The 16,562-nt window shown below is 50.3% G+C and overlaps 1 protein-coding gene across 1 annotated transcript in view; it reads right to left on the reverse strand.

Moving 5' to 3' along the window:
- Positions 1 to 519: 519 nt before the first annotated feature.
- Positions 520 to 16,562, reverse strand: part of Cngb1 (cyclic nucleotide gated channel subunit beta 1) — a 66,355-nt gene continuing 50,312 nt past the window's right edge. The window contains exons 25-32 of the mRNA XM_087900313.1: positions 15,943 to 16,084; positions 15,149 to 15,308; positions 14,236 to 14,333; positions 14,061 to 14,144; positions 10,842 to 10,960; positions 10,273 to 10,419; positions 5,703 to 5,922; positions 520 to 2,927 (exon numbers count right to left, since the gene is read on the reverse strand). Coding sequence (XP_087756439.1) covers positions 2,619 to 2,927; positions 5,703 to 5,922; positions 10,273 to 10,419; positions 10,842 to 10,960; positions 14,061 to 14,144; positions 14,236 to 14,333; positions 15,149 to 15,308; positions 15,943 to 16,084 — 1,279 coding nt within the window. The 3' untranslated portion in view covers positions 520 to 2,618. The remainder of the gene's footprint in view (positions 2,928 to 5,702; positions 5,923 to 10,272; positions 10,420 to 10,841; positions 10,961 to 14,060; positions 14,145 to 14,235; positions 14,334 to 15,148; positions 15,309 to 15,942; positions 16,085 to 16,562) is intronic.

The raw sequence follows: 16,562 nt of genomic DNA on the forward strand, positions 1-16,562 counted from the left end.
ATTTTTAAATACTATAGTTTCTGTGTGGGTTATTTTGGGGCTGAGCAGCTGGGAACCAACAAGCGGCCCTGCTTCCAACACCTGAGCTTGTCCTATAGATAGGTCTGCCAGCTGTCTTTCTGCACGGTCATCTGGCTTACCTTTAGGAGGAGGCTTCTGTTTCTGCTGCACAGCCTCTTGCCGCTAGTTCCTCTCACTGGCTCCCTTTTGCTTGGCTTGTCTTTTGACAAGGTCTCTTTAGGGAGACCAGGTTGACCTTGAACTCTCAATCTTCAACCTCTTAAATACTAGGTGTACATGTATATGCCACCAAGCCAGACTTGCGGCTTTTCATTTGTTGGGAGTTTGTTGTTTGTTTTGAGACAGGGTATCATATACCCAGCTGGCCTCAACAGTAGCTGAGGCTGGCCTTGAACTCCTTGACTTCCACCTCCTAAGTGCTGGGTGGGGTTCCAGGTGGTCACCATCATACCTGGTCCCGACTTCTAGTTTTGAAAGTGAATCCACAACCCAGGAACATCTGTCTAAACACTTTAATTAAAATTCACGGCACTACGGAAGCCGGCGTGTACAGAAAGCATTCTTGTTTACTGAGAAAACAGCTTAGACTAGTCCCCACCGTTTGATAACGAAATTTTAAACAGCTTCTTCGTTTTAATTCCATTTAAAATATTTGTGTAGTTAAAAATAAAAGATGGTGTGCAATTCATTATCTATCAAAACACAAGACAGACGGAGGAGATTAAAGGAGGAGAGATTCAACAGTGACTCACACTCACTCCATTCTGACTTCAGGATTACAGGCGATCTCTGAGCTGTGTCATTCATGCCTCAGAGGCCAGCCAGTCCAATTTAACTTGGAGATTAGTGCCTGTCTCCAGCTCAGTTTATCTAATATCTGGGTTCTGTGAGAATGTTATCCGGAATGAGATTTAGCTCGGTGAAATTAAGACACTGCCAATCTCATTTCAGAATTAGTGTTCTTTCCAGGAACCTCAAGAATCTCTTGCTTTCTATAATAAGCAGACTATTTTCAGGGACCAGCATCTAAAAGAGTAGGTACAGTCATAGAAAACAGATTCCTTATGAAGCAGGATCTCACAGTGGCAGGGTCAGGAAGACGCAGAACCTCACAGTGGCAGGGTCAGGAAACAATTTGCTGTCTACTGAAGGGCGGCATGTTTGCCTTAGAGGAACATCTGAAATTCTTGCTGCGGGCGGAAGCATTTACTATGCCTGGGCTTTAGATTCTAGGGGGCAGATATGAGAATGATACATGAGAAATCTAAGGCTAAAAAAAAAAAATATGACTAGACTCCAAACTCACCCCGCTTTAAAAAAAAAAATAAGGTGTACCTGTGAGATTAGATCTGTGTAGGAATCTTTCTTTTGGTTTTGAGGATCAAACCCAGGGACTCACATGGGCCAGACAAGCGCTCTACAGTAAGGACAACCCCATTCTGTACAAGATGATTTTATCATTGTTAGCTCTTGTGTGTGTGCATGCATGCGTGCATGTGTGTGTGCGTGTATGTGTGTGTGTGTGTGTGTGTACGTGTGTGCCACAGTGCACATGTGAAGGTCAGAAGACAACTTTGTGGGGCTGATTCTTTTCACCTTTGCATGGGTTTCAGAGATTCAGGTTGTCAAGCATGCACAGTGGTGTGGCAAGGGCCTTTATTCACTGAGCCCTCTCAATGTCCTGCGATGTTATTCTTAACAATGTGAGACTGGAAACAACCCAAATACTCACAGATGAACAGTGGAGAAAATGTCACCACACATCTGAACAAGGGACTACGCTGCCGTCACCAATGGACCAGTGCATTTCCCTTCTTTCCTTTTTTAGGCATAGGGTACTGTCATGTAGCCCCAGCTGACTTCAAACTTGTGATTCTCCTGCCTTGGCATCTAGTGCTCCATGATGCCCAGCTACAAGCATGCTCTCTGTGTGCTGACAGAGAACCACTAGGTTTTTCACAGTCGTTACTTGGTGCTCGAGAGTGCTCAGGGAGGATGGGTGCCAGGAATAGCAGAGAGAACTTTTAATGTCATCGCCTACTAAAATAAGCAAAACTTTAAAGGGGTGAGATAAGAATGCCAATCATTACCTGCAGTGTACAAAGTGCCTGGCTCACCCGCACTGCCATCACCGAGACCCCTGTGTTTACAGGAACTTGGAACTCCTAAGCTGTTTCTCTACTAGTTTGTATTGAGACAGATTCTCACTATGCAACCCTGGTTGACTTTGATCCAAGGATCCTCCTGCCTTAGCTTCCCCAGTTCTGGGTTCCTACTCCAGCTCTTCCCCATCACTTAAACCAAGGGTGGGTTCTGGTGGGGACCCTGCCGTATCACCAACCCTTGATTTTTCTAGTAGAGTGCTCCATGATGTTGGAGCCCTCTTCTATTCCCTCCTAAAAACTTTTAAAAGTGCAAGGCAGGTTTCTTCTTGAAAATAGCAACTGTGGGAGGGGGCAGGGTGCTCCACCTATGGTCAGAGCTCAAGAACACCACCATGGTTTGAGGGTTTCCACAAGACTGTCCAGGCAGGCAGTTCTACCGCCAGGTGTGCACCCAGGGATGGGGATCATGGATCATGGGGCACTGCATGTGCCTCACTCTGCTTCCTCCTTCTTCTCCTCCAGCATCTCCACCGACAGTGTCTGCTCCTCAGGATCCGGCCCTGGGCTCACACGGATCCTCACTGAGGGCTCCGGGGGCTCCGAGGGCCCAGCCGCCACCTCCTCCGTGGCATCCTCTGGCTTCCCCTGGGCCGGCGGTGGAGAGCGTCGGGCCAGAGGCTCCGGGGGCTCCTGAGGCTCTGGGGGCTCCTGGGGCTTCTTGGGATCTGGCGGTTCCTGGGGCGCAGATTGGTCCGCAGCTCCGGAGCCCTCCTCTCCCCCAGCTTCCTGCGAGCTCTTGGCCTGAAACCCAGAGAGTGTGATACGTGAGGTGAAGCCTTCTCCCCCAAAGAAGCATAAAGGGACCTTACAAGCCAACTTGCCCCCACCTTCTAGGACTTCTAGAAGACAATGGCACACCGGAGGTGAAAGCTAGTGGCCTAGCAGAGCAGCGGCAGGGTAGTGTAAAAGAAAACAATGCAGTGTTGGCAGGTTGAAGTTTGAGGATGAGAGGCCAGCATGTTTTTGCGGGATAAGTCTTGGGGATTTGTTTAATTTTGAGACAGTGTCTCCATATGTATCCCTGGTGTGGAGCACAAGTTGGCCTCAAACTCAGGGTCCTTCTTCCTCAGCCTTTTGGATGCTGAGACGGCAGGTACGAGCTACCATGCCCATCTCTTAGGATAATTTAGACTATTATGGGCTGGAAACCTGTATTAAGTTGTGCATTCAAGTACAGATCCATCCCCCATCCCCCCAACTTATTTGGGGAGTTGATAACCATGAGGAATGGCCTTTTTAAAAGCTGAACCATCCTGACCTCCACTCCTTCTCCTCTTCTGGTTTTTTCAAGACAGGGTTTGTCTGTGTGACTCTGGCTGTTCTGGATCTCACTCTGTAGATTCAGCTCAGAGATCTCCCTATCTCTGTTTCCTGGACACTGGGATTAAGGGCATGTGCCACCACTGCCTGGCTACACACACACACACAGTTTTTCTTAGTAATGAATGGTGAGTGAGAAAAATTTGGAGCACATAGGTAAAGCTGAGTGAGCAGAAGAACTTGTGGCCTGGCCATCTTTCTAGAAGGTTCCAAAGGTTGCAACCCTTATAGGAAGAATGGAGTTGGGTATCAGAAAAATGAGGCTGAGGTGACCCTGTGTTCAGAGGCTTGGTGGGCAACTGTAGATCCTAACCTGTGCTTCCCCCATGGGTGTTGTTGGCCATCAATAAGTAATGGGGGGATTTTAAAAATCCCTGTGTTCTCACCTCCTTGCTCTTTCACCCTAGTTCTGCAAGGAAGGCAATGGGAGAGGGAACAATCTAGAAGATACTCAACTGACCAAGACCCAAGGGAGAGTAGTCGGTGTGCTTGTGCAGAGCAGAGACCCTTGAAGGTTGCGCAGATCATAGGTGTTAAAGAAGCGGGGCGGGGGGCATCAGGATGCTTCTATAATCAGAAGCAGCTCTGGAGGCCTGCTGCTGCTGCTGCTGCTTCCATGCTTCCTTGTTACTCGCTACACACGTTCTACCCTACGTGTGCACCCTAAGTTCTCAGGACACCCCACCCTGGGCAGGGTGTTCAGATGCAACTTATGAAGCCGAGAGATACAAACAGGAAGGGGGGGGATCATGGGAAGGCTGGTCACATGCTATGCGGTGTTCAAATGTTTGGCAAAAAGGAACCACCGCTTCACCTCTGCAGTCCCATGTGGCCACCATGAGTCCTCGGAGTCTCAGGGGGTGCGAGGCTCTTTCCCGGTGACAGCCTCTGGGCTTGTTTAGTATAGAGCTCCTTCACTGCCGTCCTGCGCTGGCGTTCTAAATCTCACAGGGCGCTTTTATCAGAACACTCATGCAACAGGAGCAAAAACCCATCTTAGCTGAGGCCTTTTGCTGCTCTGAGTCTTGGAGTTCACATCCACTCAACCCCGAAACAGCAGCCAGCACAAAAGACCCCACTGTGCAGCCTCAACCTTGACCAACACAACAATCACATTTTTTTTCCTCTGTCTGGGGCTATTGGTGTGGGCCATGGCCTGGAATCCCAGGTGGCTTTGATGTCACTTGCCCAACTTCTGCTGTCAAGTGAACCCTGAATGGGTCCGCTGACTCACACCCCTGGATTGAAGCTGAGTTCACTGGGCTCCTCTGTTAGCCACACAGACTACTGCCCACTTCCAGGCTGTTATGAGCAGGTCAAATTCATACCATTATTCGAAGAGGTCTCCTTGGCTTCAGTCACAGAAAAAAAGACCCGTGAGCTAATTTTAATATCCCTTTAGGGTCACAGGAATAGAAGCCATTGTCACTGTGCATAACTATGGGATTATTTTTTTTTTCTTTCCAAATCATTTCAATGGTCACAGACACTGTATTAAATAGAACATCACTGTCCCCTGGGGAGAGATGTTCCCAGCCTATATCCACTCCTCCCGCCAACCCCAAGACCTTCCCCCAAAGAAGCCTCTCACGACTTCCAGTCCAGGAGTGGGCAGGTGTGGGACACGCACTGTCCTGGCCCCACCGGCAATGGTTCTGAAATTGGCATGAGTCCCAGCACTGACCAGTGACAATGAGTCCTGGGGACTTTGGCTTTGCTCTTGGGGGAAGATGTACTTCCTGGCAGGGTTGCTACATGAAAGGATGTGGAGTCACCCGATAAGGAAAGAGAGACGGCAGACAGAAGGGACTAGTCTTGCAACTTGAGATTCAGCCATATTCGAACTTGCCAAGTATTAAGTCCTCTCTCACTTTCCTAGCCTGTCAACATAATGTCTTACTTAGGGGTTGTTTGAGGCAAGGCTTCATAATGTAGCTCAGGCTGCCTTGAAATTAGGTAGCCCAGGCTGGCCTAGAATTCATAGCAATCCCGCCATCAGCTTCTCACTCATGTGAGCTGCGACCCAGGTTACTCAACCTGGCTTGAACCTGCTTCCATCACCTGCAACCAGACAAAGTCTGCTGCTGCAAAGGAGAAAGTCCCGACACTGGATGTGTGGTCAGCTCTTGGAGGTCCCCGACCTTCTCCCCGAAACAAACCTGCTAAGTGGGAAGAGTCAGGTCCCAACCGTGTTACCTGTTCCAGCAGCTGCTGTTGCCGTGCGGCTGCCTCCAATGCAGCCAGTTCCTTGAGCCTGGCTCTCAGGTGGGCAAGCTTGCCACCCTTGGCGCCCCTGCCGCCCATCTTTCCTGCTGCAGCGAGGGCGGCATTGAAGAGTTTCGGGGTGCCCGCACGTGGGGGCAGGATGAGTACGCTCTTCTCCTCCTTGGGCTTGTTGTTGTTCCTCAGCATGCGCCTGAAAGAGAGCCACACCCACTTCCGTGAGCCACACCCACTTCCATCCCAAGCACAGTGGGGAAGGAGGAGCCCCATCCATGCCTGTGTAGAACCCTATGTGTCCTACATAGTGGTGGTGGTCGTAGTGTTGGTGCTGCCATTGACTGGTGGTTTCAGGGTACTTTGCTGGGGCAAGCACAGTGCTGAGTGCTTACGCATAGATGGAGGATTAGAGCAGCCATAATAAGGCGGGGCTTATTGTCTGTGCTATAGGGAAGGGAACACTGGAACCCAGAGAGGTTGATTACCTTGCTTGAGGTCACACCGGATAGACTGAAGGACACAGCTATAGTTCAGATATCGTTTGAGGGTATCTCAAAGGGTTCGTAGGCTTATGGTGATATTGGGAGGGAGGGAGAGAACACGGAACCTTCTAGAGTCAGGGCCTGTTGGGAAGTCTTTAGTGCTCTAGTTCCCCTGGGACCCTGGCTAGTTCTCACAAAAGGGGTTGTTATGAAAGCCATCCTGGTCCCCTCTCGATTTTATCTGGAAAAGGTTGGGGTTATTGCACCCCTGAAAACTGAGGAAACTGAGGCTGGGAATAGGGGCAAGGAGCGACCTGCTCCGGGTCACCAGGAAGTGGCAGAGGCAGAACCAGACACAGGATCGGATGTGACCCAGCACGCTGTTTCTTTGAATAAAGATGGAATTTTCCATCAAACAGAGCCCGTGCCTTTTACTAGGAATTTTTCAAGCTATGAATATGCGATCAACAGCTTGGCTCAAGAACGCATGCATTTTGCGTGCAATCTAGTGGGCGAGACGGCTAATCGGAAAATTCATTCATCAGGGTTCCAGCGCAACTTGTTTGTTTTCTGTTTGCCTGTTTGTTTTTAGACGAGGCCGCTGCCGGCTGCTTAGCTAATCAGAGCCAGCGGGCTTGAAGTGTGCGCGGTGTTATTAATCGAACGAGATTTGCATTTCTCTCTGGGTTTCCCCAGGAGACGCAAGCATGACCATCCATCAGAGGCCTTGGAAGCAGGCTCGCCAGCAGCCCGGGCGCTGTCACCTATGTCACGTGAGTCCATAATTCATACGTGACAGGCAGCAGGAAGGCTCGGTCTGATGCTGAGATGACAAAGAGCAGTGGAGGGGACAGAGGCTCTGCTTTGAGTCCGTGTGGACAGATGCGCCCACGTGAATGGGATTCTCTGCAGTCCAGGCCTCTGTTCTGGAAAGGGCATGAGGCAGGAGAGTGGGGACTGGTGACAAATACCCCTAAATAACAGATGTCACTGGGAGTGCAACTCTGACGAGGATCTGGGTTCCAGTCTGTCCCCCTGTCTGTCTCTATCTATTCGACCACACGTCCCCACCCAACGTCCTTCCTCACCACAGATGCAAAGCACTCAGGTCAGGCAAACATGGACTGAAACCTTTGAAACCAAGAGCCAAAACAAGCTTTTCCTCCTTTCGAGCTGATCTTCTCAGGGACAGAATGCCATCTTGTTTGACACCAGCTAGAGCACACACTGGGCAACCGAGTCTGCAGCCACCCTATGCAGGTCTGTGAGTGACCCCGTGACCGACAGACCAACCCTAGAGGCTTCCTTGGTCACTCAGTTTGAAACCTCATCTGGAAGACTAGAAAGCTAAAGTCTGCTTTTCTAAAAATAAAATAACTTATTTCCCAGTACAAAACACAAACACACCTGCACATACACCTGCATTGCTATTCACAGTCACCAAACATTGGCACTGCCCCACAGGCTCACTCTGGGGGAAGGGAGGGAGGGGCTCTGTGGGCTCAGATGACTGTCCAACATGCTATTATTCATATAATGAGAGATAAAGAAACAGCCATGGGCCTGCCTCTCTTTGAAAAAGTAAACACATGGCACAAAAAGTGGGACTCAATGAGGTTGGCCAGAGCAGGAGGCACAGGCCTGTGAGCCCAGTTACCTAGAAGGCTGAGCAGATGGAGAAGGTAGTGCTCACTTGGACTACAAAACAGCAGGAATGACAACCTGGCCAATTGAACAAGACCCTGTCCCAATACCAAATCAAATACAGTAAACTTAAAGGCTGGAGGTTAAGCTCAGTGGTAAAGCACCTGTCCAATATGCACAGGACCCTGGGTCCCAAAGGAAGAAAGGAAGAAGGAAAGAAGGAAGGAAGGAAGGAAGGCAAAAATATTCCCCAAACAAACCTAACACATTTAACCCCTTATAGGGGCAGGTCCCATGCTAAGGAGAATGTGTGGCACTTTACTGAGCATACAGCTTTGTACTTTGGGAGTCCTGTTAATATTTTATGTTGTCAGAACAATAGTTCTGCCAGTCAGAGCAGCACACGCCTGGGATCACGGCACCCGGGAAGCTGAGGCAGGAGGTTCAAAAGCTCCAGGCTAGCTAGGCATGGTGGCACACGCCTCTAATTCCAGCACTGGAGAGGCAGATGAATCTGTCTGCGTTCCAGACCAGGTAGGGCTACACGGTGAGACTCTGTCACAAAAACATCAACAGCTACAGTCAGGATGGGTACAGCCTTAAAATGGAATGCAAGTCCAGAAAGGAAAAGAAAAAAAAAGCAAAAGAAAACCACAAACAAAGCAAAACAAAACAGTGCATTACCTGAGAACTAGTCAGATGCCTGTCCGCTCCCCTGCTGGGGGTCAAATCCAGAGTCCCAGGCACACTAGGTCACTGAGGCATCCTCCAGGACCTTGACCCAAATAACTTCAAACACAATACTTTTACCATAGATATTTGAGTCAAAAGCAAAAATAACTTTGTCAGATACTGAACTCTACCTGGGAGGCTTGTTTTCACAGGGTGGATGGGTTAAACATTCTGAAACGTTATATCATAGGACTGGATAAATGAATAAATACAACACGATCAAGGCAGCCAGATGTCCCAGTGTCGGGAAGGGGGTGTAGCATAGAGAGGGAGACTAAAACGAACTGAGGGGAAGATCTGAAATTGTTTCACAGATGCACCAATTCATCACTAGCTAAGAAAAATCACGTATGTGCAAACACATGTGGAAATATTCATATTGATGAACACAGGTGTGGGGGTTCACGAGGAAGCCAAGTAGCTCTCCATAGCAATGAGTACCCTTCAGGTTCAGATCTTCTTTCGATTTTATTTTTACTTCATCATTTTGAGAAAGGGTTTTACAATAAAGCTCTGGCTGGCATGGAACTTGAAGCACAGACCTGAGTGGTCTTGAACTTGCAGCAATCCTCCTGCCTCTGCCTCTTGGATTATAAGCATGAGACCCCATACCAGGCCGAGATCTGGGTTTCTAGAAACCAGTGGTGGGCTGCAGTTAGGTATTCCAATGGTAAAGCACACATGTCTAGCATGGATAAAGCCCGGGGCTCCATCCCCAACCCTTGTGCCCCTCAAAACTCCTCCAAACATTTTCCACTAGAAGAAATTTAGTTCCTTGGAGAAACTGCCATTTCCGGGGGTGGCGGGCAGTTGAAGTGGGAGCCCCAGGTTGCCTAGGCTGTCTGGCTGTGCCTGTTTGTCCCCCAGAGACACAGGAAATGTTGAATTAGGATGGGACTTCAAAGGGTGACAAAAGTCAGCTTAAAGAGTTCTCACTGGCCACACCAGGGCAACCAAAGCCTCAGAAAAACTGTAATAGGTGTTCATGAAACAAAGCAATGCCTGCTCATATAGTAGATAAACCCCAGGAGAGGAGATGAGGCCCTACAGCCGAGTGGGAACCAAGGAGAGGGAAGCAGGAGGAGGCTGAACAGTGATGGTTCAGAGAGACCACTGAGGACCAAGGAGCCATGGGCAGACTGGTGTCCACCAAGCAACGGGTGCAAACTGGGGGAACGGGAACATCTATGCCGTTCCAAAGAGGTCCCCACTAATTGCTTGTCAAGTAACTCTGTAGTCCAGAAACCTTGTCCATACGCTTGAGGTGAATTCATCACCTGGTAAGAATCCAGACCATGTACCCCCCCTATGCTGCTTTGAGGGGCACAGTTACCCCTGGTCGTTTCTGCATCAGACGCAGAGCCAAAAGCCATCACCAGAAAACACCAGACACATCTAATCCAAGGAGCATTCTAAAACCCAGCTGGGCCATTGGCTGCTAAGAGACCAAAGCCGTTAGAGACACCACAAGGAACTGTCCCAGGTCAGAGGAGACAGGGGACTCAGTACATTGACGCAGGAAGGAGAAAGCCAGCAGACAACCTCAACATGGATCAGAGATGAGTGAACAGTATGGTTTCCACACAATGCTCTGATGTTCATAACGGTATTACAGCGGTATGAGAGAAGCTACTCTTCCCGATCATTACTCAAAACCCGAAAAGAAAAAAGAAAGAGAGATTCTGTACCTGGCCTTCTTCCGGAGCAACTTCTGAGATTCAGGGTAATGCACCAAAATTTCATTCAAGTCCTTCTTGTCCAGAATGAAGAGGTTGGTGAACCCATGGGCCACCACGTTGGCCGTGCGCCGGTTCCCGCCCCCCACGGCCAGCAAGCTGGAATAGAAAAGGGAAGGGAATGAGACCATTCGGAGGCTGTGGTTTTAGAGAGATTGTCTTAAGTCTTTGTTGATGTTTTGTTTTGAGGCAAGATCTCACTATGTGGATCTGGCTGTCCTGGAACTCGCTCTGTTTATCACGCTGCCCTTGAACTCACAGAGATCTTCCTGCTTCTGCTTCCTCAGTGCTGAGACTAAAGGAGAGTGTCATCACATCTGGCGTCGTTTAGGTTTTGAAGTAGAATCTTTGTTTTTCAGACTGATTTGCTATCAGCCTTCCTAGTAAATGGGACTACAGGCGTATGCCACCCAGTGGCTTGGGTTTTGTTCACATTTATTCAGCTCTGCATTTCCCTACCTCCTTCGCGGTATGCCAGGGTGGGGTAGCCCAGGGTACATGTGACCCCCACCACCACTGACCTGATCTCTCCAAACACGGATCCAGCTTTGAGTGTCACCAGCACGGCTTTCCCATCTGGACCGCCCAGCACCTGCACCTGCCCCGCCTGGATGATGTACATCTCGCGGCCAATCTCCCCCTGGAACAGAAGAGAGTGGAGTCCCACACCGCATGACTGCCCCAGCCCTGCACCACCAACGAACTGAGGGGATAATCTGAGATTGTTTCATAGATGTACCATGTATGTGCAAATACATGTGGAAATATTCATACTGATGAACACAGGTGTGGGGGTTCACAAGGAAGCCAAGTAGCTCTCCATAGCAATGAGTACCCTTCAGGTTCAGATCTTCTTTCGATTTCATTTATTTATTTATTGGTTTTTTCAAGACAAGGTTTCTCTGTAGCTTTGGAGCCTGTCCTGGAACTAGTTCTTATAAACCAGGCTGGCCTCAAACTCACAGAGATCCACCTGCCTCTGCCTCCCGAGTGCTGGGATTAAAGGCGTGCGCCACCACCACCAATTAAAAAAAAATTATTTTTACTTCATCATTTTGAGAAAGGGTTTTACAATATAACTCTGACTGGCATGGAACTTGAAACACAGGCCTGATTGGTCTTGAACTTGCAGCAATCCTCCTGCCTCTGTCTTTAGGATTATAGACATGAGACACCACATGGTGTGGTGTGGAGGAGGGGGTAGCTTTGCTCTTGGCCCCCGTCTTTTCTCTTGAATGTTGGGTATGATACTATTCTGCAGCTCCCACTTGTACGACCCCATGACCCACAGCCCAGTGAGAACCTATGGCCAGTGGCCCAGGAGCTTGGTCAGTTGGGTAGGAATGATAATAGCGGTCAGGAGGCCAGGACATCTTCTAAGTTGATGCTGGTGGGCGGTTTTCCCACAGGTGAACCTGCTAGTGTAAGATTATGCTTTACCAAGATTGTAATGCAAGGTCGAACCAGTGGTGGGACTTGAATCCAGACAGCCTGACCCAGGGTGCATAGTTGCTATGGTTACTCTGTCCCCAGACCCAGGCTGTCTGCTGAAATTCCCAGCACCTCCCAATAGGTCCTTATTAGGCAATAAAGTTGTCGCAGGTGTAACGCAATTAAGAAGACCTACTTGAGTAGGCTGGCCCTCATCCAATCGAAATGACATTCGCACCGAAAGCACATAGAGGTAAAGAGAGCCAAGGAGAAGATGAACATCTTGCTACCTGAGGAAATGGGTCATTCTTTTGTTCTGCCGGCCCTAACACACAGTAATCTGAATCCCAAACTAAATCGGAGGAATGAATGAATGAATGAGGGAACAGATGAATGATCAAGGGAACGGAGGAATGAATGGCGTCCTCTGGAGTCAATCAGAAACAGTCACCTGCTGCATGTCTTCTAACCCTAGTGCCTTCTCAGATCCCACCTGGGCGGCCCCCTGTCAATCACAGCTGTCACGATTAAAGGGTGACGGCCACCCAGTTGCCGTTTAATTTACCCCACAAATGCTCTTTTCAGCCTTACATGGGGTCGAAGTGGGGGGGGGGGGGGTCAAGTCCCAGTGTTTCAGAGAGTCACAGAGGAAGCAACAGCAGTGGGTGCTGCTCACACGCACTCCCCAACACCCAAGCGCCAAGCGACCTCTGACCTGCCACAGACTCTAAACAGTGGCAGCCATTGTGTCTGTTTGGTGCCAAATCGGCACATCTTAATCCAATCTTCCCAGCCACCTCATGAAAAAGGCACTAACAGTATCTATACTTCATCCATAAGAACAGGACTCAGAGAGGGCAGGTTGCCTGCCCAATGCCACACCGCCAGGAAGTGGCTCCAACACCGTGTAAATCAATCTATCATTCCCAAACTCCTCCCTGCTCCTAAGACTTTAAATTCGTCCTCGCTCCTTGGCTCTGTAATTCCAGAAACTTCACCGCTGCCTCGCATACTGCTCGGCAGACATGTTCAACCTGCAGCTCTCCGAGCCACCTTTGGCCAGGGATAGGTAAGGGATGTAAACTGAACTCAGGGACGGCTCAGCAGCTAAAGGCGTTTGCTGGCAGTCTTGATGAGCAGTTTGATCCCCAGAGCCCGCATGGTGGAAAGAGAGAAGCAAGCCCCTCAAGTCGTCCTCTGCCTTCCACATGCTCGGCATTGCATGCCCACGCCCCCAACAGATAAGTAATTTTAAAGGAGGGGCTGGAGAGAGAATGCAGGAGTTAGGCGCACTTACTGCTCTTCCAGGGGACCGCACAAATAAGTAAAAATAACATCCTTACAAGATTGAAAAAACAAACCAAAAAAGCCAGTCATGGCAACACACACTGTTAATTCTAGCACTCAGGAGACAGACGCAGGAGGATTTCTATGATTCAAGGCCAGCCTGGTCTACGTAGTGAGTTCCGGGACCGCTAGGGTTATAGAGAAAGACCCAGTCTCAAAAATAATAAATAATAATTTTAACCCACCTGACAGGGGCTAGAGGCTCCCAAGCCTTACTTATCTTCACCCCATACACTCACCCAGACATCTCTGTACAAAAGACCTGAAACTTGCCCACCCCTGCCCCTGGTGACCTTGCTGACATCTTAGTGCCCTTGACAAGGAACACAAAGGGCTTTACACTGTCAAGGGCCAGATTCTAACGTAGGTGTTTCCTGGGTGACTCAAAGCAATGAAGGGAACCTGGTGTGCAGTGGTACAGAGTGGTTGGGCCCATGGCATCAGACAGGGCATCACCCGTCCCTTTAGAGACAGCCCCTACTCTCATGCTGATTCTCGCTGCCCACCGCGGGAAGCGGGACCCAGAGCTAGCCAATGTTCTGCTTCATCCAGACGTTTGGAATTTGATGTGGAATCTTCCAGCGTTTAAAGGTTAGGAATTAATTCCACTTAAATAAATTCATAAAACACCGCAGGGCCGTAAACTACCCGCTTTCCTGATGGGAAAATGGAGACCCTGGCGGCAGTTTTGTGGATCAGAGCTCCCCTCCACCCCTTTTCTGCATGGTGGGCTCCTCTGTGTGAAGCGAGCATTGGAAGCGCTTGGCAGAGCCTGGGCACCCTCTGCAGCAGGTGCTCTCTGTTCAGCCTGCCACTGCCCTCGACTTCTCTATAGTGGGGCTGCGAGCGGACCCCCTCACAGGCCCTGCAGATGTCTCCACCCCCTACACGCGCGTACACCGCGCCGCTCCCCGTCCCCCCCCACACCCCCGCCCGCACGTACACACGCATGCGCAGCTCACCTTCTTGCACACATAGTCATTGGGCAGGTAGACAACCGAGCGAAGGCGCTTGAGCATGTCGAAGATCATCTGCCGGTCACAGCCCTGCCCAGACCAAGGGGAAGGAGCCCGTTAGAGGAAGGGAGGGGCTTTGTCCTCGATCCCCCGGCGGGCCAGAGGACACCTGTGGGGGTACCTGGAAGAGCGCCACTTTGCTGACAATGTCGTAGTTCACATCGATGGCCAGGTCCAGTCTCATCTTGTCTGGAAGCTGCACCATCAGCTCTGACTCATCTGGGAAGAGACCCGGCCAGGGTCAGAGTTCAGGCCAGGCCTGGCCCCTCAGGCCACACTCAACCACGTGATGCCCTGCACTGGCTCGGCCCAACTCAGCTTCTCCCGTCACAGGGAGCCTCTTCTGATAGTTCCTATCAGATATAGCATCCCTTCCTTTCCAAACTCCTACCCATCCTTCAAAACTAATGGACTAATGCCACTTCCTCCTGACTTTGAAGCGCCTACCCAGATTTTGTATCAGTATTCCCTATTCTGTCGCGCTTGTCAACCCCACTTTGATTTTTCTTTACATCGTGTGTGTGTGTGTGTGTGTGTGTATGCACGTGCATCATAACACACCCGTAGATGTCAGAGGACAACTTGTGGAGGTCCTAGGGACTGAGCTGAGTCATCGTACTTGGCAGCAAGCCCCTCCACTGGCTGAGCCATCCCATTGGCCCACCTATCACTCTATTCCTTTGGAGACAAGTTCTAGCTATGCGGTCCACCCTTGACTCAAACTTAAGATGTCCTCCTAAGTGCCAGGATCCTAGGCCTGCGTTGCCATGCCTGGCTCTACCCTCTATTGTGATCGCTTCCACCTTGGATGGAGCTGCATCTCAAGGCAGATGAAGCAAGAGGAGAGAGGACAAGCCCTGTAAGTCTTCCAGGGTCTTCACTGGCCTCGAGAGGTCCCTCTAATATCAGTGCTGGGGGTACAAACAAGAGAGACCCCTCAGGACACAGAGGACAATGGAAGAGTTGGCCAATCTGGGAATCAGGTAAAGGTTGGTGAGGGGAGGTAGGGGCTGTGGGGGCGTGGCCAGGCTTACCCAGCATGCCTTGTGAATGCCAGGTATATTCATACCAGGTCTTGACACGGTTCTGCACAGACCTGGGGATCTTGTAGAAGTTCATGTACTTCACCGTACTGTCCATGCAGCTGCGGTAGTAGGTCTGGCCTGCTGTGGCGGCTCCCACTACGTCTCTCATCTATAGCAAAGACAGCAGTGAGGGGAGTGTAAGGAAGCTGGGCCCAAGCTGCGCAGGACTCAGGTTGGGATATGTAAGGATAGATCGGGTACCTGTGCTTGCGTCAGGAAGAAAACCCTAGATGGCCACACATAAAGCAGGGAGCTAGGCTGCAGACCTTTCTGGTCCCCAGCACAGTGCTGGGTTGGGATGTCCCACCGGGATAGGCTAATTGGAGTATACAGACACTCTCCCTGGGGAGGAGCACTGAGCCTCGAATATTGTTTCTCAGAGTGGGACCCTTCCAAGTTTGCTTTGAGGACTTGATTTGTTGCCTCCTGCCCTGACTAGAACACAAGTCACCCATCACATCAGAGACTCCAAGGGGTTTTCTCACAGGGCACAGCCCAGGTGCCCAGCCTTTGAGAAAGTCACATAGCCACCTGGGTCACCATACTCCCCAAAGGGACCAACATTCAAACAGAAAGACATCTCAGGCAATCCTGGGACACAGACATCCTCCTGTTTCAAATGCTGTGGGCTTCTGGATCAGCCCAAGTCTTCCCAGTGCTCAATCCCAAAACCACAACACACAGGGAGGTTTCCAGCTTGGAGGAGGGGAGCCACAGGTGGGTGGATGTGTGACCCCAGTTACCTGTCCAATCATCACAGAGAAAGCGAAGACACCTGTGAAATAATTCAGCAGCTGGAAGACAATTTCAAAGAGCGTCTGGGGGTCAGGCAGTCCTCCAATGGTGATGAGAGTTTTCACAGCCCAGTAGTAGCATCGGATGTAACTAGTAAGAGATGAGAAAAGGGAACCTTGGGCGGTGTAGGAACTGCCCAGCTGCCCTTGCCATCCTATACAGCCACAGGTGCAAGAAAATGGCCCCCCCTCCAGCAGCACTCTCAAATGCTATCACGTGTGGCTGAGGCTCTGGCCCAGCCATGTGAGAACATGTCAGCGAGAACATGTCACCCTGAAACGTGGATTTGGAACTGAGGTTCCAGCAGACACCTGGACACAGCTCTAGGTTGACTGCTCCCTGACGCCAGCAAAGGGGAAGCCAGCAGGGCCAAGGAGGTTCCAGGAGACAGCAAGGAAAAGCTAGCACGGGGACAGATTGGCCCTGGTGACTGGGTTTGCTCAGTTTCCCGTCTTTTTCTTTGCTCTCCCCTGTGGTGTTGACTCACAGAAAGTAAGAAGAAAAACAAAACCAGGAGATACTGGAGTCCTCACACCTGAAGGGCTAGCTCCTGCAGACCCAGCCAGCG

The sequence above is a fragment of the Myodes glareolus genome, chromosome 22, assembly GCF_982192425.1.
Source record: "Myodes glareolus chromosome 22, mMyoGla1.1, whole genome shotgun sequence".
Taxonomy (NCBI): Eukaryota; Metazoa; Chordata; class Mammalia; order Rodentia; family Cricetidae; genus Myodes; species Myodes glareolus.